The sequence below is a fragment of the Emydura macquarii genome, unplaced genomic scaffold (assembly GCF_026122565.2).
Source record: "Emydura macquarii macquarii isolate MOO-44397 ecotype Brisbane River unplaced genomic scaffold, CSIRO-AGI_Emac_v2 contig_1253, whole genome shotgun sequence".
In the NCBI taxonomy this organism is placed as follows: Eukaryota; Metazoa; Chordata; order Testudines; family Chelidae; genus Emydura; species Emydura macquarii.
In genome coordinates this window covers 71,632,940-71,658,014 of record NW_027131390.1, presented here as the reverse complement: position 1 = coordinate 71,658,014, position 25,075 = coordinate 71,632,940, and the positions used below count along the sequence as shown (strand labels likewise).

The window sequence follows — 25,075 nt, the reverse complement described above, 5'->3', positions numbered from 1 at the left end:
GCTTCTACACCAACGAGAGAGTTTCTGCCATTGGCATAGTTAATCCACCTCTCTGAGAGGCGGTAGCTATGTGGATAGGAGAAACTCTCCCACCAACATAATACTCTCAATACAGGGGAATTGAGTTGGTATAGTTATGTCACTCAGAGGTGTGGATTTTTCATACCCCCCCAGCAATGTAGTTATACCAATACAAGTCTGTAGTGTAGACCTAACCTTAGTAATACTGACAGTGTTGTATGCTGCATTTTAAGTTCATAACTATATAGCTTGTTTATATGAAGGCTCACCGTTGTAAAAAAAGTGGAAGTATGTAAGTTAGTGAATAACCTATTCAGGGGAAGTAAACATGAATGATGAGTAGTTTAAAAAAAAAAAAAAAAAAAGATTTAATGAACTATTAAGACAAATCAAAATAATATACTTTATTAAGTATCGACTTTTATACTAAATTAAAACTAATTTTAAATCTAAAGCAAATAAAAATGTATAAGAAAAGTGGCAAACATTATTCAATTTATAAAAAGGTATCTGAAGTCATACAGTTGGTCTTGCAACAAATTGTATTTAGCTGGTTAAAATCATATATATATATATATATATATATATATATATATATATATATATTTTATTTCATATAAATCTATGAATATATCAGATGAGATAGGAACAGTATATAAATAAGATGTCCTTAAATATTTACACTCATACAGAAACTAGCCAAAGTGGTGCTATAAAGAAGGAAATATTGACTGTTAGAAAAATGAGATTACAGATTTTGCATACATACATATGCATTACACTAATGGTTTTTCTAACTTGTGTATTTAATATACTAGTTATTCACTTTAGATATATATTTGCATAGAATCACTTTAAAAATATGACAATTCTGCATTTCACATCACAGTAAAAGCTATTAGAATAACAATACAAAAATACCAGCTCTAAGAAAGCCAGTCAGCTTCCTTGCCCCTCAGAATTTAGTCTCTGGCTTCTTGCTTTTAGGAACAAGGAAGATGTTGCCATCTTTTGTTTGCTGCAGTGAGTATTCACTGGGAGAGTAAGGCTTTCCATTTTCATCATGTAGCATGCTGAAGACCTCAAGATATAAAGCGTTAAACTGCTTTTTCATTAGATGGATGCTTTTGTCATTCTCTCCTTTTTCTTTAAGCAATTTCTCTTTTTCATTCTTCAGATGACCCAAGTCTTGCTCCAGTTCCACTATGTTTTCCAGTTTCCTTTTACGGCAGTTTTGAGCAGCCACTTTATTCTTGCCTCTCCTGCGTATATCTCGAATAAGTGCAAGCTGGGCCTCATTAAATTGCTCCTTAGACATCATTTCATTGAAGTCATCCACAGGGAGGTTGATGATTTTTTCTACAGGGAAAGGGATATGCAGAGCTTTTGCTCTTTGCTCATCTCTTGTGAAATAAGCTTCAAGGCAGCTTGAAGGTTTATCTTTTGTAAAGGGAGCTTTGGGGTGGCCTGGACTAGCTGGTAGTTCTCTCTCTGGCGTATTTACACATTGCAGATCGAACTTTTGAGTGCTTGGTCCCAGCAAAGGAGAGACTGGATCATGGAACTGCAATGAATACATTTTAGCATTGTTCTGTTGCAGACTTCCAGGAGCACTGTCCATTTCTTCCATTTCAGAATCACTGTTTCCAAAAGCTGCATCTTCATAGACAGATGACTCAACAGAGTGTTCAGGTGATGCAGTACTGGAACTTGTGTTCAATGAAATACCAGAGTCAGAATCATTACATTCTGGTGCATTTCCTCGATGGTCACCATTAAAAGCTTTACACAGTGAAAAATCAGAAATATCAATAGATTCATATAGAATTTCAGAAAATGACTGGTTGACAATGTTTGGTGCTGCTTCATCACCATTCACTTTTGTATCAACAAAGGTGGAGTAGAAATCTTCAGAATAGTTGGAGCTTAAAGATGAAGTGGTTTCCAAAGAGTCCACTCTCAGCTGGCCAAGGTCTTCTGGTGGTAGGATGCTGGAAAATGAATCCTCAAAAGAGTTGAGGAAATCTGAATTGCAGTTAACAGTAATGGATAATGAATTGTATAAGTTATTAGGAATCTCTGCTGGCTTGGTTTCTGGGCTTGCAATAGTGGTTACTTCAGCCAGGTTATCATTTTCAATGTTAAGACACTATATGAAGAAATGATACAAAGAGATGTTTATCATAATGAAATAAAAACATATTTTGATATCTGTATCTATAGCTGTTAGATTCCCCACAAATTTAAAATTGCCCTTGTGAGATTAATATACACATACAATGGTCATTAAAGCATTGTTATACAACTCAGATGGTTATAGTACAGCCCACTGTGGTGCCTATTTTGTTACTGAGAGGCAGTATATGGGGACTGCAGGTACTAGCACAGGATGAATCTTCTTGTTCTGAGCAGAGAGACCTGGAAGATAATATAGTATTCTAGCACCTGTAGTGTCCCCAAATCATAACAATAAACCAAAGAAAAGACTTGCTGCAATATGCTCCCATTATATGGAAGCTAGATGCATCCCTCCTGCTCTGGTAAATTGCCGATATGGATCCCGGTGCTGCCAAATTTGAATATCCCATAAGCAGCACCACAATACAAATAGAATGTAATACAAATATTAATACAGCCAACTTAAAGCCATTGAACATGATTTGCTGAATGATATTAGCAAACAAATATCCCTTAAATTTCACACTGTCAAAAAGATTTTAAAAAGATCTTTGATTTTTTTAGGTGCTGCTAAATGAAGCAGCTGTTTGGTGCAGAGAAATTTAATTTACTATGTAATAAAAACAGTACTAACATGGGGCTTTATAAACATTAATTCAACCCACATACACTAATGTTAACCAGCTTAACTAAAAGTAAGTGTTGAAGACTATTACTTTGATGGGCTTGATTGGCTACAAAAACAACATTCATTCCAACAGGGTAGTAGTCTTAACATTTACAGAAGGAAGCTGATATCAAAGTATGCCTTCTGTCCCTGTAGAATTAGGCAATTACAAAAATGATTCTGGTCCTCTTAAAGAGGGCCACACACTGATTGTTTAATTACAAATAAAATCATACCTAAACTAGGATTTACCAGATGTGAGATCTTTTGCAGTTTTTTTCCTCTTAAATTAATCCTCTTAAAGGAGACACCCTCAATTTAAATATCTCATTTCTCTCTGAAAATATGTTCAACTTCTACTCAGAATTACTATAATAGTAAAATTTAATTTTTTTTCTTCAGTTTATTTTCTGTACTATCAGTTTCATTGTTGCCCCTGTATCAATCACTCAATTCCCCGTTTTGTTTGTGTGGGTCTTTCACACAGCAACAGGAAAGATTTAAAAAAAAAACAAAAACAGGAAAAATAATTGTGAAAAACACAAAAATTAGCAAAAGGAATACAGGGGCAGAGCAGACGTAGTACCTATATTGCTTACTAACTAATTTTTGTTAAATTGACTTGCTTTCATTTAACAACAGTTTTAAACATTCCTCTGATGGATTTGCAATCCAAAACACAACAGCTTTGTGCTTGTGAAACATATTAAAATGAATAATTAAAAATAAGTCAGTCTAATTTTACAGTCCAATTTGGGTGAAATGCAAGTACGAACACAGCAGAAGTGATTAAATAAAATAAACTAGATCTTCTCTAAAATGCTCAGATCAGTAAAAACAGCAAAGTGATTTTGAGCCTGGCATTGTCCCTTTAAAATAATCACTGCATGTTCAGCACCTAACAGAGTTTGATTGCTACTGTCATACAAATAATATATAATGTTTTCATAGAATAGGCAGCCATAATTAGTTTCTAATATACCAATATTATTGTTTTAAAAGCTTTCTTCTCCCTTGATGGAAATTAAATGCAAAGTCTTAATAAATGTAACTTCAAGGTTTTATATTAATTGTAAAAACAATCAAGAAATGCCAAGTTATGACCCTCACAACATATGCAATATTCTGTTTTGTATTTATCTAAACTATAATATATTAATGTAAATAATGTAAAGTAAAATATTATACTGAAAATACTTTTACAGTAGTATTTGAGGATAGACTTATGGTTACTGCAGGAAAAGACTGTTACTTACCTTGTAACTGTTGCTCTTCGAGATGTATGGCTCATGTCCATTCCATTGCAGATGCGTGGCTGCCCCATGCAAGGTTACTGGAAAATTTTTCCCCTTAGCAGATCCCATAGGGCCGGCTTTGACGCCTCCTGGAGTCCTGCATGCGTGATGTGGTATATGAGGCGCTGCCAGCCCTGTACCCCCTTGGTTTCTTCTTACCGTCAACTCCAACAGCGGGGACCAGATCATGGAATGGACCTGAGCAGCACATCTTGAAAAACAACAGTTACAAGGTAAGTTACCGTCTTTTCTTCTTCAAGTGCTTGCTCATGTCCATTCCATTGTAGGTGACTTGCAAGCAGTACCATGGAGGTGGGCTCGGAGTTCATAGGTTGGTTGACTGCAACACCGCCCTACTGAATCTGGCGTCATCCCTAGCCTGTTGCACAATGGCATAGTGGGACGTAAAGGTATGCACCGACATCCACGTAGCAAGTTTACATGTGTCCTGCATGGGCACCCGCACCAAGAATGTTGCAGAAGACACCTGCGCTCTGGTGGAGTGAGCTGTGATGTTGCCCAGTAGTGGAACCTTATCCTTATAAAAAAAATCATATAGGGTGGCTCTGGAGTGAGAGCCTTGATTTTGGACACCCTCCTAGCCGAAAAGATAGCTACTAGGAAGGCCATCTTCCATGACAGTAGCAGAAGTGGGCAAGTTGCCATAGATTTGTATGGCACCCTGCTCATAACAGAGGCGTATGCTGGCAGTTATCCAGGAGGAGATTCGTTGCGATGAGACAGGTAAGCCTTTCGTCCTTTTGGCCACCGAGATGAACAGCTGCGTAGACTTACGGAACGGCTTCGTCCTCTCCAAGTAGAAAGCCAGGGCTCTGCATACATCCAGCGTATGCCATCTCTTTTCCTCCTCGGAAGCATTAGGCTTTGGAAAAAACACACTGGCAGGAAAACGTGGTGGTTGGTGTGGAATTGTGAAACCACTTTGGGCAGGAAGGCCGGGTGAGGCTTCAGTGGGACCTTATCCTTATAAAAAAATCATATAGGGTGGCTCTGAGGTGAGAGCCTTGATTTTGGACACCCTCCTAGCCGAAAAGATAGCTACTAGGAAGGCCATCTTCCATGACAGTAGCAGAAGTGGGCAAGTTGCCATAGATTTGTATGGCACCCCCCGTCAGCCTATAGAGGACCAAATTCATGTCCTAGGGGGCTATGGGATCCCTGACCTGAGGGTAGAGCTTTTCTATGCCCTTCAGAAATCTTGCCACCATGGCATGAAAAAAAATTGAGCTCCCATGAATCGGGGGATGAAAGGCTGAGATGGCAGCCAGATGTACCTTTAGCCAGGCAGTAGTTAGACTCTAAAGCCTGAGGTGCAACAGGTAGTCCAGAACCACCTGGATCGGTGCCTGGTGGGGCAAAATCTGCCATGCTGCAGCCTAGCAAGGGAACCTCTTCCATTTGGCCAAATATGATGACCCTGTGGAGGGCTTCCTGCTACTCATCAGAACGCTTTGCACCTGAGACAAGCAAGCTTGTTCCTCCAAGCTCAGCCATTCAGCCTCCATGCCGTCAGGTGGAGGGACTCCAAGTCCGGGTGCAGAAGGTGCCCCTGGTCCTGGGACAGTAGATCATGCCACCTTGGTAGCTCCAGGGGAGGGGCAACCGATAGCTCCAGGAGCGTTGTGAACCAGTGCTGCCTGGGCCATACTGGTGCAGTAAGGATGACCCTCGCCTTGTCTTTCTTGATCATTAATAGAAACTTGTGTATTAATGGATGGGAGGGAAGGCGTACAGCAGCCCCCCCCCCACCATGGAATGAGGAAGGCATCTGACATGGTGCCCTCGTCCCGCTCCTGAAAGGAGCGGAACTGGCTGCACTTCTTGTTGACCTTGGAGGCAAAGAGATCCACTTGGGGAAACCCCCACCTCTGGAAGATCACATTGGTGACTGGCGGGTGGAGAGACCACTCGTGGGATGGTACAAAGGACTTGCTGAGCCAGTCCGCTGTGGCATTCTGGATACCAGAGAGGTGAGAGGCCACCAGGAGAAAATCATGGCCTAATCGCCAGATTCCAGAGATCCACTGCCTCCAGACAGAGGAACAAGCCCCACCCTGTCTGTTGATATAGTACATTGCAGTGGTATTGTCCATCAGGATCTGAATCACCTTGCCCTTCAAGATGGGAAAGAACACCGTGCATGCTATCCGGATTGCTCGGAGCTCCCTGACATTTATGTGGAGCCCCTGGTCCTCTTCTGACCAGGTCCCCTGGGTACTGTGACCAGAGCTGATGTGCGCCCTCCAACCTCAGGTTCGAAGCATCTGACACTGAAGTCATTGAGGTGCCCGTCTGCAAAGGGCATTCCCTCCATCACCATCCAAGGGTCTAACCACCACTCTAGAGAGGCCAGGACCCGTGGGGGCACCGTGACAACCCTGTCCACGGGGTGCCTGTTCGGGGGGTAAGCCAAGGCCAGCCATAGCTGAAGCAGTCTGAGCTTCAGGCAGGTGTGGCAGAGCATATAGGTGCATGCTACCATGTGGCCCAGTAGCTGCAGGCAGACTTGTGCCGTTGTAAGGGGGAGGTTCCAGTTCAGGCCGGACATGGCCTTGAACCGGGCCTTTGGCAGGAACGGTCCGGCCTGCATCGAGTCGAGGACTGCCTCAATAAACTCTATCCTTTGTACCAGCACCGGAGTAGACTTCTGCTCGTTTACTAGCAGGCCCAGCCTATGACAGGTGGCTCACACAAGGTCCAGACTGGCTTGGGCCTGAGCCCTCGACCTGCCTCTGATTAACCAGTCATCCAGATATGGGTAGATTTGTACCCCTCGAAGCCTGACATATGCAGCCACCACTGCCATGCACTTTGTGAACACTCTTGGGTCTGATGATAGGCCAAATGGGAGGGCTGTAAACTGGTAGGGGGAACCCCCAAATCTGAGAAACCTTCTGTGACCCGGAAAGATCGATATGTGAAAATATGCATCCTTCAAATCGAGGGCAGCATACTAGTCTCCTGGATCCAGGAAGGGGATAATAGAGGCCAGGGAAACCATGCAGAATTTTTGCCTTCTGATGTACCTGTTTGGGCCCTGCAGGTCCGGGATGGGTCTGAGTCCCCCTTTGGCTTTCGGAATGAGGAAATATCAGGAGTAGAAACCTTGTCCTCTCATATCCAGTGGGACCTCCTCTGTGGTTCCCAGTATGAGAAGATTGCACACCTCTTGTAAGAGGAGTTGCTAATGAGAGGGATCCGTGAAGAGGGACAGGGAGGAGGAGAGGAAAACTGGAGAGTATAGCCTGCTCCAATGGTGTCCAAGACCCAGCAGTCCGATGTTATATGGGCCCAGGCCAGGAGGAAAGGAGCAAGATGATTCAGGAAAGGAGGGGATGCAGGATCCAGGTGTGAGGCTGGAATGCTGTCCTCGTGCGCACCATCAAAATGAGTGCCGCTAAGCGTCGGGAGGCAGGCAGCTGCGTGGTTGAGGAAGAAGGCCCTGCCTGCGCCGCCTAACGTTCCTCTCTCTCTTCTGCTGTAGGCCCCGAAGTGCAGTACTGGGAACCTGGGTTGCTGCTGTTGCTGGTTCTGCTGGGCCTGAAACTGCCTCCTGGAAGTGTGTGGCGTGTACAGACCCAATAAGCGCAGAGTTGCCCATGAGTCCTTAAGCCCACGGAGCTTCGCATCTGTCTGTTCCGAGAAGAGTGCAGTGGCATAAAACAGTAGGTCCTGTATGGACTGCTGCACTTCCTGGGAGAGACTGGACGACTGGAGCCACGAGCAATGGCACATGAAGATCCCCAAGGCCATTGCCCTTGCAGCCGAGTTGGCTACATCTGAAGCAGCCTGTAAAGCCACTTTGACCACTGTCCTGCCCTCCTCCAAAACCGTGGAGAAGTCTTGGGCCTGATCGGGAGTTATGGCTTCCCCAAACCGCTTGAGGGCGTCCCACAAGTTATAATTATACATCCCTAACGCCTGTTGGTTGGCAACACAGAACTGGAGACTGACAGTAGAATAAATTTTTCTCCCAAACAAGTCCAGTTTCTTACTGTCCTTGTTTTTGGGGGTTGAGCCATGTTGTCCCTGCTTGTCCCTTTCATTTGCCACCTCCACCACTAGGGAGCTTGGTGCAGGGTGGGTGAACAAGTATTCAAACCCTTTCATGAGAATGTAATACTTTTTCTGTGCCCTCTTTAAGGTCAGGGGCAGGGACGAGTTTGCCAGACACCCTTTGCCAACTTTAGGACCCCTTCATACACCGGCAGGGTTAGCCGGGATGGCGTCACTGCTGCCACTACATTAAACAAGTCATCCATCTGCTCCTGCAGCTCTTCCGCTTCTAGTTCAAGATTGGAGGCCACCCTTTTTAGGAGCTCCTGGTGCACCCGGAAGTCATCCAGGGGAGCCAACAGGCCTGCCACCAGTGCCTCATCTGGGGAGGAAGAGGATGACTGACCCGGTCCCTGAGGGAGATGTACCCTCCATAGGGTCCGACTCCTCCCAACTCGGAGACATGGGCCTCCACCAGCGGTGCTGGGGCCCCCGATTGCTCCCCTGATGAGACAAGGGAATAGGGTCCCGAGGTCACCTGTAACCCCCAGGGGTTCCAGTACTGCCACTGGGGTGGCCACTGGCCCTGAGGCCACCCTGGGGGGGCCAGGCAGGGACCCAGCCCTTGCCCTTCAGATCCAGGAGGCTGGGTGGGGGGAGCCGCTAGGTCCTTTCCTCCCCTAGAGTCACCAGACCCTCCTGCCGGTGACCAGCGTCACTCGGAGCTCAACCATCTCACGGTACCGAGGGGCAGGGGAGCAGTATCTGCACCTCCTATCCCGGTGCTCCCTTGACCAATGACTTGGGGACAGGGAGTACAAATCCAGTGACCGGCGGCGCTGCTGCCTGGATCGACTTGGAGAGGAGGACCACCCGCGGTAAAAGAAGCAGGAGCAGCATCTGGGCAACTGGGAGCCTCTTGGTACCAAAGCCCGTGGTTGGTGGGGATCTTCTCTGGGTGAACACTGTGATGGAAGCGACTGGGTTCTGCGCCACCCATGCATGGGCAAACTCGTCGGTGCCCGTGACCTAGAGCGGTGCCGGGCTCCAAACTGAGAGCATCTGCTCGATAGCGAGTGAGACCTGCGCCCACTCATCAATACTGCTACCCTCGGTGCTGGCAATTGTGAGTGATGCTTTGGGCTGTCTGGGCTCCTCCGGTACCTTGGTGCCGGGGAATGCGCCCCAGGGGATCAGCCCCTTGGCAGGATCAATCTCCGCCATGGTGACCTCTTTCATGGGGAAGTGTGTCGGGGGTCCGGTGAGGAGTGCACCCACTGGGGGGGGTGGACCAGTCGGAGGTTTTCCCCTTGATGCGGGCGCCCTACCCTTCACCCTTTCCGTCCGGGCCGATGGGGTGCAAGGAACGGAAAGAGCCAACAGGTGGGCTGCTGCCACTTGAAGCGCCTCTGGCATCAATGGCACTGCAAGGTGTAGCGGTCCCCTTCTGCTCTCCAGAGTTGGGGAGCACTCTGAGGAAGGGCTCACCGTCCCGGGCAACACCTGCCCCTAGAGGGATTGCTCGGCACACTGGCTCTGAGCTGCCCCGGAGCTCAACCCCGCCTCCTTTGCCTTCTTCCGCACGGGGGAGCAGTTGTCTGCTGGACACTGTTTCCTGGGCTTCTTCCTTTGCAGAGAAGAGGAAGCCTGGTGCCTTGATGGAGTCGGTGCCGATGGAGCACTCTGCACTGACATAGTGCTCGGTGGCAAAAGGGAGTGGGATGGCTCTGACGCCGGTCTCAGGGCCGCCTCCATTAATAAGGCCTTTAGATGGATATCTCGGTCCTTTTGGGTCCTAGGTCTGAATGCCTTGCAGATGCGGCACTTGCCTTTCGAGGAGACTCCCCAACGCACTTCAAACAGTCTTCGTGGGGTTCACTAATCAGGAAGGCTTTCCCGCAGGATTTACAAGGCTTAAAGCCTGGAGATTGGGGCATACTCCGACACCAGGTGGTGGTCTCTAATGGGACTATCTTATCTACTACTACAACAGTAACTAACGACTATCTAACAACTACTTAACAAGTACCTATAAAAACAAAGGCTACAGCTAAGAGGCACTTGCTGAAGCAACCAAGAACGCAGTTCCAGTAACTGTCAGTGGCAGAAAGAAGGAAGCGAGGGGGCACAGGGCCGGCAGCACCTCATATACCACACCATGCATGCAGGACTCCAGAGGGCTCCGAAGCTGGTCCTATGGAATCTCCTAAGGGAAGAATTTTTCCGTAACCGTGCACGGGGCGCACATGCACCTACAATGGAATGGACAAGAGCAAGCACTCGAAGAAGAACCATAATTAAGAATAAGATTTGGTCACAGAGGTCACGGATTCCGTGTTTTTGTGGGGCAGGGCTAGAGCAACTGTCGGCCCTGGGACACTGCCAAACAGCTGATTGGCCATGGGGGGTGGGTGGGGCTTTTGATTAACTATATTTTAGATGCTTAATGTATTTCTTATTAAAGAATAGGGTGATTTACAAAATCCCTGCAGTTACTACCTGGATGGGCATGTTACCATTCCTTAAGAATGACTGCACTGTTCTTGTTCTGAATTCTTTTGAGATGTTCTCCCAGAATATTTTGCCATTCTTTCAGCAGCTGTTTACGTTAACACTTACCTGTAGTTCTGGAATGGACAATAATTCTTCCCAAACTTGCTCTATGTTTTGCATATTGTCTACATCTGGGATTGGAGATTGAAGGATTGATGATACAGGCGGGTGAGTCTGATTAGAAGTAATGAAGATTGGGTTGCTATCTACATGAGCAGGTACCAGCGGTTGAAATGCAGCCGAAGAAATCTGGAATTTTATAAAGATACATAATTTGGAAAGGTATCAAGCAAAAGCTATTCTTGGTGCACTCTGTATCATTCCCATATAAGAGATCCACAGGTGTCCCCTTAAAAGAGAATTAGATGCATATAAATCACTGTCTTTTGCCCAACATATAATATAATAATGGGAATATATCCAATGAAGAGACTGTTCATCATAATAATAGAAATAAAAAGGCTGCAAATTAGTTGTCCAAGAGCAGACACATTATCTCCCCCTCCCAAACTACTATGCTAAGCGTTGGGTTGATATTTTACCTCATTATCATCTACAAATGAAAATGTTTCTGCCAAAAGCTGCATGCAGTCATCAAAAGACAAGGCTTCTGCTTCTGGTTTTGGAATATGTGTATTCTATGTAGGAAAGATATGGAAAAATGTATTAATTTATTTTTGGATGAATATGAAGATTCCTCCCTTACATCAACAAATAGAAACTAAGTTTAGGTAACCAGCAGTTTTACTATCTCAGTCACATGAAGGAGAAATGAAGACACAAATATAATATATATCAGCATAAAAGAAAAATTACTGTTTTTTACCTGTGAAAAATTGGTTGGTGTGTCTGTGTTTTCTGACTTAATGTGCTGGGCAAGCTGAATGGGAACAAATTCACCTGTTTCTTCATCCAGCTGCAGCTGAGCCAATAAAGCTTTTTCTTGCTCTTTTTGGAGCTGCTCTTGTCTCTCCTTTTCAAGTTTCTTCTGCTTTTCGAGTTCATACTCCTTCTGTCTTTGACTAAAATCAAAAACTTCACGTCTTGCCCCAAGGTCTATATCTTGCCTCCAAAGAATGTCGATCAAGTTCATGTCCTATGGACAGGAAAGAAGATACGTTTTAAAAGAAAGCCTCCCCTACAGCAAAATTGGTTTAAAATGATAAAGCATAATAATTCTATTTTAAACAGGTAAACTCATGTATCTGTCGGAAGTTTGTTCCTTCAGTCCTACCAAATCATCCACACAAAATGTACGTTTACTTCTAATTCCGTCCATGGTTTTTGTTGTCTAAAACAGCTTCCAGTTTTATATTAAATACATTAATAGGTTATTTTATCATTGTAGCAAGCGCATGCGCACAAACACAAAATGTTTACTCATAGAGCATCAATAATCAAAACATTACAGTCAGTTATTGTAAGGAATACACTTTGGGAAATGTGGTAATTTGTCAACGAGCCAAAAGGGCATAAACAAATCCTTCCTACTTAATTAGCTGTTAGAAAGTATGGAGGTAGAGGAAGAATTAAGAGACATGTGACTTCATTTAATTACATCAGTTGGCTGAATTATTTCTGCATGCATTTCATAAAATTTTCAAAGTTGACTAAACATATATTGTAAGATGCTGAGTAATGAAAATTAACCACTATCTACATATTGTAAAATAAATTAAGAGTGTTCTGTTACTTTGTGTTATTAAAAATGAATATTCATTAGAGGCTGCAGAATTTCAAAGTCACCAATCTTACCACCATTGTACCTGGAAGAATGTGCATTACTGTTCATAATTGTGTGTTTAATTATTACAGATTTGTAGTTTAAAGGTTACACCAGGTCAACCAGACCAAAAGTGTTCTAGAGCTGGATTAGCAGTTTGTATAAATCAATAGGTGCCAAATTGTTCTGACAATTGTGGTTCTGGCTCATCACTTAATAGAGAGAGTTTATAAAGAGGCAACTACCTTTGAAGTTAGATATTCCCATACATATTTATTCGGCAAGTGCAATTTTATCATGTCTCAGGATGTAACTAAATTAAGTTCCACTATTCAGAAAACGCCACTTGGTTAGTGGATTTTGTTTGGTTATATACTTTTCCTTTTTAGTTAATGAAAAATACATCAATATGCATTTTTTCTAGTGTTCAAATATTGAGTAATTTTAAAGGCTGAAACTGGGTATTTTTTAGTGTGAACAAAATCTAACATCACAAGAAATCATTAAGCAAGAAATTAGTTGAGATGATGGAACATAGTTTATGGACATATAGTGCTAATGTGTGTGATATACCTAAAAAAGGCAAAAGACTAGTTTATGCATGGAAGCGATAAAGCAACTGTGTGTTTCAGCGATTTCAGGGATTTTTTTTTTTAAACTACACTTCAGTAGTAGACACTTGCAGACTCACTGCTTAGTCCGGGGCATTTACATCAAGTTAGTACAACTGAAATATTACACCAACATTCGTTTAATTAAATCAAAATTGTACCAGTTCAGATAGCACTCCCTGCTTGGGATAATTTACCTTGCCAAAATAGTAAACCAATAACTTTCTCTTATCTTTATAAACTAGTTTCAACAGAGCACAGTAATGTAAATACAAGACTTCTTTCTTATCAAGTCTAAGGCCAAAATCTAAATAAGAGTCCATTTTGAAAAACAGATCAGTTCAATAGTCTCTAATTAATTCACTGACATTTTCTCTGTACCATTAGCAGCAATACTTAAGGTTAAAAGGAAATGTGATTTCTACCAATATTAAGGAACTGGTTGGAATTAATTGGTTTATTTATTATATGCATTACTACATATTTACATAGATTATATAAATATTTAATATACCGTACTGTAAAAGCCCAAATTCTGCTTTAATGGTCACCAATGTAAAATGATTACAATGGCTGTCCAAGACTATATTTGGTCTCTCCAGATTGGCAGGTTAAAATGAACTAATTAAATTGTGCAGTAATTGGAGATATTGTAATATGGTATGGCTTCATTAAGGGCCAGTAGTTTACCAGCTGCTCACCCTCTTTTCTTGTAGCAGATTTGAAACTCTTTTTTAGTGTCAGAGCATTTGCAATATGTTCTGGATAAAACTGCAGGATCTGGATTTTAGGGCACATTTCTAAATTATTCATTTACAACACACCATGACAGATTGTTTTAAAACATTTTTCATATGACGTGTGAGAATGAGATAATCAACAGAGTTCTATTTCTCCCTGGTCTCCAACACTCTAGGCTACTGGAGTTACAGAACTGTTAATCAGTTTCAGTTTAAATTTCAACAACAAAACTGATCAGAAAAAGAGCATTTGGGAGATATACCTTGTTCTCTTTAGAGGAGAAACCCATGGCTTTAATATGTATATGCAGCTCCTAAAGCAGTGGGTTTCAACCTTTTTTTATTTGTGGACCTCTAAAACATTTTGAATGGAGGTGCGGACCCCTTTGGAAATTCAATTTGTGGTCCGCAGACCCCTACCATAGAAATCTTAGACTGAAAATTGACTGAACAAAATTCAACTATAAATGTTGCAGGTACCTGGCACAGCATTTGACACAACTAAATTATGGGCTTCCATGGTAATGACAACACTTCCGAGTTTTGACCTGTAGGTGGGGATATTCACATAGTTTTGATTGATCAGAAAAACAGAATGTATTTTCTGGGATCTGAAACTGTATTTACATAGTCACTTTTCATGGACCCCTTTAGAAGCCCACAGTCTGAGGTGGCATGGCTGATGGCTGTAGGACTGTGGTTTTCAACCTGTGGTCTGCAGATACCTGGGGGTCCACAGACTATGTTTGGTCTGGTGCTAATCTGGATCATTACTTGGATGAGAGACCTCCAAAGCACCCCCAGCTGCTCAAAGAAGCAGTTTAGGTGTCTCTGTAAGCAATATTATTCTTCTGAATAATTTAGAAGGAATGCACTAGAATAACAGAAGAGGTTCAGTGTGGCTGTCTTTTGGACAATCAAGTCAGAGTGCTGACCATGAGGTCACTAAACATCTCCCACTTTTCATAAGAGTGGGTAGCCCAGTGTCCTGACTGCATTCCAAACTGTTAATTGCACTCTGCACATCTGAATTCTATCCAAAACTGTTGTGCAGTGTTGCTATGTTTTGTTACACAGTTGCTGTGTTCTGTTCTGTAGATGATTACTTAGCTTTATAAAAGCTGCACCTATCCTAAAAAGTGCTTGAGGTGCTTCGATAGACAAAATTAATTCTATGTAGTCTGTAAAAGAAAAGGACTTGGGAGTTCACTGCCATGAAAGATGCAATAAATTCAAGATAATTATCCTTTTTAACAGTAGTAAAAAGTCAAGCAAATTTTGTTCATAGGGGAGGGTAATGTTCTACTCAAGATATTATTTTAGGTATCAAATATCCACTAGCAAGATACTTAAATGAAGACTGCCTTATAAATATTCTATAACTTTTAACCAATTATTGCCTTATCAGAAAATGTACAGGATTTTGGATATTATTCCAAAGCGTCAGGTCAAAATATAGGGAACCCCTAACATAATCTACTCTAAAGTGGTTTGATTAAAGCTATTTTAAAAAATAACATATTTTAATATATTTATCTGACTCTTAATTATTTTCTAACTAACAGATATTTTCTACAAACTTGTGTGTGTGATATGTTAAGCCACAAAGGTTCAAGTGGGAGTGCTGACAGAAGGAGCAGATGCACACTAATGTCCAAACTAAATTAAATGCATTAAGAATTCCATATTAGATTTATAAATGGTACATACGTCACTGCTCCTTTTCAGAAGGGTGCTTACCACATCCTTAATATAGAAGGCGTTTACTGTAAGGGCCCTCGTGCTTTATCATCACATGACTTACTTCACAAGTGGCCATTTGTTCTTTTCTCAGTTGTGTAAGCTCTTGCATAGTGTCAGAAGAAATAATTGTTCTGGCAAAAGCTAAAAAGAGGAATGCCCAAGGAAAAAGCTAGACCATCTCAGTATTGGGAAAATAGTCTATTGACTGAACTAGTTTTTCATCATGGATATTTTTCCCTAGTTTAGGCTTATATTTCAATCCTGCTCTCATTGAAGTCAACAGCAAAACTCCCACTGATTTTAAGGTTGCAGGATTAGATTTTTTTTTTTAATCTAAAAAGTAAATTTCCACAGCTCAAAAATATGTTTTAAAGGAAAATGCTAAGCATGAGGTTATTCAGTGTGTATGCTACATCCCTAGGTATCACAATCCAAGCATTCTGTGCTTCAAATGGAGTGGTGCGTGTTCAGTACCTTTGAAAATCAAGCTAACAATGATTTGGGGGGCTTTTTCTTTACCTATCTGTAAATGGAGGAAAAACTACCTTTCCAGTCAGACATGGATCTGCTTTTCTCTCCCATGGTCCTCAAAGCAAAAGTTGCCTTCTACTCAGTGTTTATTTTTTTGTTCATTTAGTGATATGCTGTTCCGGAGTCTTTTCCAAAGTACACCGCTAACTTATAAAGCTTTGGACTTGTAAAGGCAGTTTTAATAAAATAAGCATAAATGTTGAACAGTTCACATTAAGCTGCCATCTGGCCCCCAGTGGAAATTTTCATGTTTTAGATTTACATATCACCATTTGCCATCTGGGTAGTCTGTTATACATTTTATGTGAAACTGTGAATTGCAAAGTTTGACTAACTCATTGCTTGTAAGGAAACATATTAGCAGTAGGCTAAACAAAGGAGAGGGATTTGAAATATATATCCATGTTGTATTTGTTATTTTCATGGACTGGAAGGTTTCTGTGATTAAAACAGTAATTTTAAAAACTTCTCTTTGTGTTGGGTTTGGGTTTTTAGTTCAATAATTCAATTTGAATTTTTAATTCAATTTACAGGTAGAGATGATAAAATGGAAACATCCAATGGCACAAGTGTCATCCTGGAAAACAATTCACCATCCCAAATGGAATTTTCACAAACCGTTATTATCTAATCCCATCTGACAAGGCATATTAATGCTGTTTTTTTAAACAGTCACATCCTTTGTGACAAAGAACCCTATACAAATTGGGACAGCTTTGGCAGATCCCAAATGGAATGTTAATAGAAATGGTATATCAAAGAATTATGGGATGTAACATCTGAAAAAATGTCAAGATAAAATTTCACACATACACAAATAAGTAAAAGTTGGAGCAACAGATGAAGGGATGGTTTACAGAGGCTATGAACCCAGCAGAGGGAGAAAGCCCCAGCTCTGGATGAACCTGTTTATTTTTCTCTCCCAATGTCAAATTGAAGTTTTTCTCTAAACAATTTATTCCACAGGTTGTCAATTTACCATAGTTATCTCAACATGTTTTTAGCTTGTGCCAGCTAAAATAATTATAATCTGATGGACTGAATCTAGAACTTCCCGGATACCATCATGCACCTCTGAACATTTCATTAGTTAAAAGTGTAGGCTCATACTGTTTGTCAGTATGCTATAATTGCTATATTCAACACACTCAAGCTCTTGCTATATACACAGTTATAAATACAGTTACCAGTATGATCTGTTATAATTACATAGTTATCTTGTCTGTATTGCCCAGTGTTAAATAAATTTTGCTAGGAATGTTATCTTGAGCTATTCTAAAGTATGCCAAGGACGAGGAGGAAGAGATATTGATTAGCTGATTTTATCCTCTGGATGAAATATTCCACTAAACCCCTCCCTATCAACACCACTACTCCAGGAATATCAATTTTTAAAAGTGAATGATTTAATATATTTTGTCTGAAATTAATCTTCCAGGAACAGTTTCAACTCATTCAAGGTGTGAGTAGAAGTGTACTCACTTGCTGCTCACAATTTGATACTCTTGCCCAACAACATACATTAGTTTATATAATAATCTCTGTCATGCCCAACAATATGGAGGGATCCTCATAAGTTTCCATAAGACAACAAAAGCACTAGAAACAAGCAACATTTCACATAGACCCCAAAAAGGAGGTAGGACAGTGTGATGTGGTGTAAGCTCCGCATTGGTACTGAAAGGGTTAAGGAGAGCTGGAGAGCTCAATTAATGCACCCCATTGCTTCTGGAGGATGAGCTAAAATCAAATTAGGATAAGACCCAGTTGGGGAGGAGCTGGATAGCTACTATAAAGGAGGGGCTCCAGGAAGCCTGGTGGAGAATCATAGGGGTGGAAGGGACCTCGAGAGATCATCTAGTCCATAGTTTCTCAGACTGTGGTACGCGTACCCCTGGGGGTAATACGCAAGACGCAGGCAGGGGGTACCTGGGGAAAAACAGAGTGAAGGGGAGGCAGGTGGCAGCTGCCAATTTCTGGGGAAGATGGGTGGCAGCAGCCCATTTCCCACCCGGTCCCAGCTCCCAGATGGGAGGCATGTGGCAGCCCCCAACTTCTGGGGAAGGCGGGCGTCAGCCTCCCACTTCCTGCCCAGTCACAACTCCCAGCTGGGAGGTGGGCAGCAGCTGCCACAGTCCAGGGAAGCCGGGCTGCAGCCGCCCACTTCCCGCCCTGTCACAGCTCCCAGCTGGGAAGCAAGTGGCAGCCCCCTGCTTCCCACCTGGTTACATCTCCCAGCTGCTGGGAGGCGGGTGGCAGCTGCTAGCTTCTGGGAGAGGTTGTCAGCAGCCCCCCGCTTTCCGCCGGGTCCCAGCTCCAAGGTGAGAGCCTGGTGGCAGCCTGCTGTGTTCCGCGAGCTGGCCTTGCAGTTGGGTGGCAGCCACCCACGTGCTGGCTCCAAGCCTCCAGCACCCTGGCTTGAAGACAGGCAGCAGCCACCTGCCCACATCCCTGGCTCCCAGCCGGCGCAGAAGCCTCCTCTGCCCTAGCTCGGACTGGGTGGCAGTTGCCCACCTCCCAGGCTGTCAGCCAGGTGGCACCCCACCTCCCTGGCTCAAAGTCCAGTGCTCAGAAAACTTGTCTGCTCTAGCTGAGCAGTGAAATTGAGAACTAAGATAGCCCCAGATTTCACCAGTTACCCTCTTTTCCTGTTTTTTTCTCTTCCTCCTCTCAAATCTATGCCATAAAATTTGGCGCAGCGCTTTATATTCCCCAGCATTGGCATGCTACTCAAAGCCTCCTAGCTTTGGCCAACATCACCTCTAGCTCAGGTACATACTTGAGTTACACACCCCTAGTATAAAGGTAATAACCTTACCCACACTAGATCTGACATCTGTCATATCAGGGCCTTATATACTCAGCCCTTCTTCCAACATATGGCTCATGTTAGTCTGTAAATATCAAATCCCGTGGAAAATTGAGTGGTGGGGTACTTATTAAAATTTTCAGAAGTTAGGGGGTACTTGCTACTTAAAAGGTTGAGAAACACTGATCTAGTCCAGTCCCCTGCACTCATGGCAGGACTAAGTAATATCTAGACCAGCCCTGACAGGTGTTTGTCTAACCTGCTCTTGAAAATCTCCAATGATGGAGATTCCACAACCTCCTTAGGCAATTTATTGCAGTGATTAACCACCCTGACAGTTATGAAGTTTTTCCTAATGTCCAACCTAAACCTCCCTTGCTGCAGTTTAAGCCCATTGCTTCTTGTCCTGTCCTCAGAGGTTAAAAAGAACAATTTTTCTTCCTCCTCCTTGTAACAACCTTTTACGTACTTGAAAGCTATCATCATGTCCCCTCTCAGTCTTCTGTTCTCCAGGCTAAACAAACCCAGTTCTTTCAGTCTTGCCTCATAGGTCACGTTTTCTAGACCTTTAATCATTTTTTGTTGCTCTTCTCTGGACTTTCTCCAATTTATCCACATCTTTCTTGAAATGTGGCACCCAGAACTGGACACAATACTCCCGTTGAGGCCTAATCAGTGCAGAGTAAAGCGGAAGAATTACTACTCGTGTCTTACTTACAACACTCCTGCTAATACATCCCAGAATCATGTTTGCTTTTTTTGCAACAGCATTACACTGTTGACTCATATTTAGCTTGTGGTCCACTATGACCCCCAGATCCCTTTCCACAGTACTCCTTCCTAGGCAGTCATTTCCCATTTTTTACATGTGTAACTGATTGTTCCTTCCTAAGTGGAGTACTTTCAATTTGTCCTTATTGAATTTCATCCTATTTACCTCTGACCAATTCTCCAGTTTGTCCAGATCATTCTGAATTATAATCCTATCCTCCAAAGCACTTGCAACCCCTCCCAGCTTGGTATCATCCACAAACTTAATAAGTGTACTCTCTATGCCGTTATCTAAATCATTGATGAAAATATTGAACAGAACGGGACCCAAAACTGATCCCTGCAGAACTCCACTCATTATGTCCTTCTAGCATGACTGTGAACCATTTATAACTATTCTCTGGGAACAGTTTTTCAACCAGTTTTGCACCCACCTTATAGTAGCTCAATCTAGGCTATATTTCCCTAGTTTTGTTTAAGAGAAGATCATGCAGGACAGTATCAAAGCCAAGGTATACCACATCTACCGCCTCCCCCCATCCAGAAGGCTTGTTACCCTATCAAGGAAAGCTATCAGGTTGGTTTGACATGATTTGTTCTGACAAATCCATGCTGACTGTTATTTATTATCTTATTATCTTCTAGATGTTTGCAAATTGATTGCTTAATTATTTGATCCATTATCTTTCCAGGCACAGAAGTTAAGCTGACTGGTCTGTAATTCCCCGGGTTGTCCTTATTTCCTTTTTTGTAGATGGATACTATATTTTCCCTTTTCCAGTCTTCTGGAATCTCTCCTGTCTTCCAAGACTTTTCAAAGATAATCACTAATGGCTCAGATATCTCCTCAGTCAGCTCCTTGAGTATTGTAGGATGCATTTCATCAGGCCCTGGTGACTTGAAGACATCTAACTTGTCTAAGTAATTTTTAACTTGTTCTTTCCCTATTTTAGCTTCTGATCCTGCCTCATTTTCACGGGCAATCACTATGTTAGACCTCTAATTGCCACCAACCTTCTTTGTGAAAACCGAAACAAAGAAGTCTTTTAGCATCCCTGCCATTTCCGCATTTTCTGTTATTGTTTTTCCCTCCTCATTGAGTAACTGGCCTACCCTGTCTTCCTCTTGCTTCTAATGTATTTATAGAATGTTTTCTTGTTAACTTTTATGAGGCCTTATGATTCTCTCCTCAGAAGCAGCTCTGGCAAAAGGTCAGGAAATACATGAAGCAGGCCGCAGTGATGAGCCCTGATAAAAGGATCTGGACTTCCTGAGAGCCCCTAGGAAGTGTTCAAGTGAGGAATAGAGCAGGGGACACTTAAGAGGAATGAAAGGTCATGCATGAGGAGGGCTAAACTTAGTGTAACTCTGTATCTTCAGCTGGGACTTTTTAGAGGACTCCAGAGGGAGCCCTCCAAGCCCTTGACCTGAAACAGGGGTGAACCTAGACAGGCTGTGGATATGGTACACAGTAGATCCAGGAAGCTGTGGAGAAAGGCCTACTGAGAAGCTGAGGTTGAAAGAAGCCCAGGGAGATAGCAAGGGGTTGGTCTTAATAGACAGATCTTGCCTGCTCACTACAAGGTCCTTGGGTTGGAACCGAGAAGAGAGGGAGACCCGGGGTTTCCCTAGATGTCACCAGGGAAAGAGGCATGAAAACACCTGATATAAGGGGATAAGGACTTTTGAAAGCCCTGAAATTAGTTTAGTACAGGGAGGTTCGCAGTTGGGAGACTAGGACATGCAAGGCAAAGGGGGTGGTTTTGGTGGGACTGTTGCTCTGGAGGGAGAGAGACTTTAAAGTGATCTGGCTGGAGGGTCAAGGCCTGGGCTACACTTAAAACTTAAGCAGCCCTAACTACTTCTCTCAAGATCGTGAAAAATTTCATACCCTGTGCAATGTTGTTAGGTCAACCTAACCCCCACTGCAGCTAGGTCAATGGAGGAATTCTTCTGACAACCTAGCTACTGCCTCTCAAGGAGATGGATTTACCACAGCAATGGAAAAATCCCTTATGTCGTTGTAGTAAGTGTCTACACTACAGGCACTTCAGTGGCATAGCTGCAGTGCTCATACTGTAGACATACCCTGAATCACAAGAGGAGGCAGGGATGGCAGTTGTTGGTAGGATAGCCTGCTTTGCCATGCGCAGCCACAAGGTGGCTGTCATTCTACTGACAGATCTCCCAAAAAAAAAAAGAATGTAACATGCATAAGACTGACCACAAAGAATAGCTATTCTAGGGTGATAAAGCAATCCGATGTGCAGGCCCAGTTTCATTCTTGCCCTAATAGCTGAAGCCACCTAATGCCAACCACAGGACAGGACCCCAGTCGGCAAGGAATACCATCCCCACCACATGAACGTAGAAAGGGAACAAAAGGGCACTTCCTTTCTCCTCTTTCTCACTAATATATTTTACACACAGCATCACATGATTGTGGTCACCATCCTTTTTGTCTGCAAATGAGATACAAATTCCCATTTCAGTGTTACTCCTTAAAAATTGCCTGCATGCCTGGGGCAGAGTATACTGCCTCATTAGCACTCCCTGCTGGTCAAGAGTGTAATTACATGATTGGCATTACTCTCTCCTAAGACTGTTCAGAACATCAAGGGCTAGAGGGATTTAGGCACCTAATTGCCACTGTAGGTGCCAACATCCAAAACTCAGATCCTATCTACTCTATAGGCATCAGTGTTTCCACTGATAAAGTCACCTAGGTACCTAAAAATCCAACAGTGGCCATGTGCACAGCCACCTAAGTCCCGATACCTATCCATTGTATAGGCAGCCTAGGTGCCTAATTTGGGACTGTAGATTCCATTAGATGTCAGAGCACCTAAAGTTAGGCTCAATGTTATAATGCCTAAATCCCCTTTGTGGATCTAGCTCCAAGTCACCAGGCTGGATTGTGAATAATATTTCTGGACCCTGGCATCTTACTCAGGACAGGTCTACACTACTGCTTAAGTTGATCTAACTTACATCACTTGGGGCTGTGAAAAAGACACCCCCCCCCCCCCAAGCAACGCAAGTTACAGCGACCTAAGTGCTGTCCACACTGGTGCTATGTTGGTGGGAGACACTCACCCGCCAACAGTTTCCAACTCTCATGGAGAAGGAGTAATTATGCTGACAGGAGAGCACTCTCCCATAGAGAGCATGGCATACAGTGTCTTCACCAAACGTGCTACAGCACAGTTGTGCCAATGTAGAGCTTCTAGTGTAGGCCTACCCTTAGAGTTAGGTACTAGTGTAAAAGGTTTATTTCTCATACCAAGTGTTGCATTCCCTGAGAACTATACAAGAACTGAACACAGTTGGTGAGGCTAATGGATACGTGTAGGGAATTTTGCCAGTTTCTGTAGATTTTTCCAGCAGATTCTTTGGCATTTTGCTATGTGATAAGTCTTATCAAATACATTCTAAATATGTGTCTTCATAAGTTTAGTGAATCTGTATCTAGTAGTAGTTTTTAAACAGATTTCTGTTTTACCAAGCTAAAGTTCAGATAAGTTTTTAAAATTTAAGCCAAATTCAGAATCCCTCTCTCAGCTGAACAGATACAGAGACGTGTTACTTCTATACTGTGTGTTTTACTGGCAGTATTACAAAATGATTTTGTCATCTAGCTAATAGAACTCATGTATATAGATTACACAAGCTGTATAAGGAAATTGGGTGGGTCTGACAAAAGGATTTGTTAAAGAGTGGGTTGGGCTTCGTTAGTTTTTACCTGTTTGATATAGCAACAAAATCCTTCACTGCTGCAACAGCAAGTGGACTGAGCGGTTCTATTCTGGCTCACTTTTGTAACAGCTGTCTAATCACTATGTACAGTACACAACTCTATTCTGAAAGGTGTTAGAATAGCAGCCATCTCAGTAGGAGACCTACTGTACTTCAGGAAAGTAAATATTAGTGCAGCTTTCTTTCCAAGTTAAACTCAGTACAAGCCTACATCATATTACATTCAATAAATGCCAGCTTTATTTACATCCTTAGGTACATAAAAAGCAGATACTAAGTTAAATAAACACTATAAAACACACATTTTAATTCACCAGCATCTAAAGAATTGCTGCCATCTGCATCATAACTACACAGAAGCATTTGTCTGTATGTCAGTCCATTTTAGACACTGAATCTGCATTTACTTGGAAAATAATCACCTGTTAAATGACGTCTTCTAGCAATCCTGCTATACCTAGCCAGGCATGTACTATGTGTGGACACTGCCGCAGGTTATTGATTGGTTTATCTATAAGGAGTTTTTTATGATAATGGTGCAGTCATCTGGGAAGCATGATCCAGCCAGTTTACAGAACACTTTTTGTCCTTGTAGATTTGATTTCCTGGATGTAAGATGGATGAATATATAACCAGATAAAGAACCTAATGAACTGCAAAGAATTTGCCATTTTCACTATTGTCACCAGGATTATCCAAATTTTTTGATCCGCCTGTTTTGACTCAAATATAAGAACACATCTGTCCTTACAGAGATTCTAAATAAATATATGAAAAAATTAGGTCTAAATAAATATTTTCACCACACTAGTATAAAATTATTTGTTATGTTATTTGAGGTTCAGTTTAATCCCTCGCCAGTGCTAGTTGTCCATGAGACAGACAGTAGATGGGTTGCTACATTATACCTTGTTGTAGGGATGAAAGTGGGGAGTTTTAGTAGTAAAATCAACATCTGTCACCAAGATTCATCTCATCCCTTCCTGTTTGTACCATAGGAGACTTTTAACTAGAAAAATAAGGAAGTACTGTCCTCTGAACATTAAATATCCTATACATAAATCAGATTAGCCATGCCGTTTGCTGGATGTTGCACTAGCACACAGAACTTTGTCTCATCAGTTTCCATTCTTAGGTATGGGAGTCCATTCCACAAAGTTGAATCAAGTTCCAACATGATGCTATTCTATTATGTTTCCAAACTAGTTGGACCAGTACTGTAGGTTTGTGATCAATAGAGCCCATCATATATACATGCAGCCAAAATAAAAGCACAAGACGGTGTAAGATAAAGTTATGTTTGTGGCAGACTTAACTCTGTCCACTTATGTGTTACAATAATCTCTTTACATCAGAGACAGAATTAGAACATTCTCAACATCTCAGCAAGTTGACACTTTTTCGTGGTGGCTGTCCTCCAAAAGCTAAGGTTCCATTTGAAAAAAAATTTTTTTTTAAATCTCTAGCCCTGTTAATTAAAAATACAACCTTCAAAATGTTAAATGTAATATGATGCACTGTTATTCTGAAGCTTCAAACAGCCTGAAGTAATAGCACTGATAGAAGAGAGAACTGTCACCTGAATGGAAGCTACCTCTGGAGGAAGTACCGCCACTTATTTTTATCCCAATCTGAAACCTGCTTTTAAAAGACAATCACA

At 42.4% G+C, this 25,075-nt stretch overlaps 1 protein-coding gene across 1 annotated transcript in view; it reads right to left on the bottom strand.

Annotated features, from left to right (window-relative positions):
• Positions 1-419: 419 nt before the first annotated feature.
• NFE2L2 (NFE2 like bZIP transcription factor 2) overlaps positions 420-25,075 on the bottom strand; it is a 41,525-nt gene continuing 16,869 nt past the window's right edge. Inside the window, exons 2-5 of the mRNA XM_067549184.1 lie at positions 11,558-11,827; positions 11,274-11,369; positions 10,798-10,980; positions 420-2,170 (exon numbers count right to left, since the gene is read on the bottom strand). Coding sequence (XP_067405285.1) covers positions 977-2,170; positions 10,798-10,980; positions 11,274-11,369; positions 11,558-11,827 — 1,743 coding nt within the window. The 3' untranslated portion in view covers positions 420-976. The remainder of the gene's footprint in view (positions 2,171-10,797; positions 10,981-11,273; positions 11,370-11,557; positions 11,828-25,075) is intronic.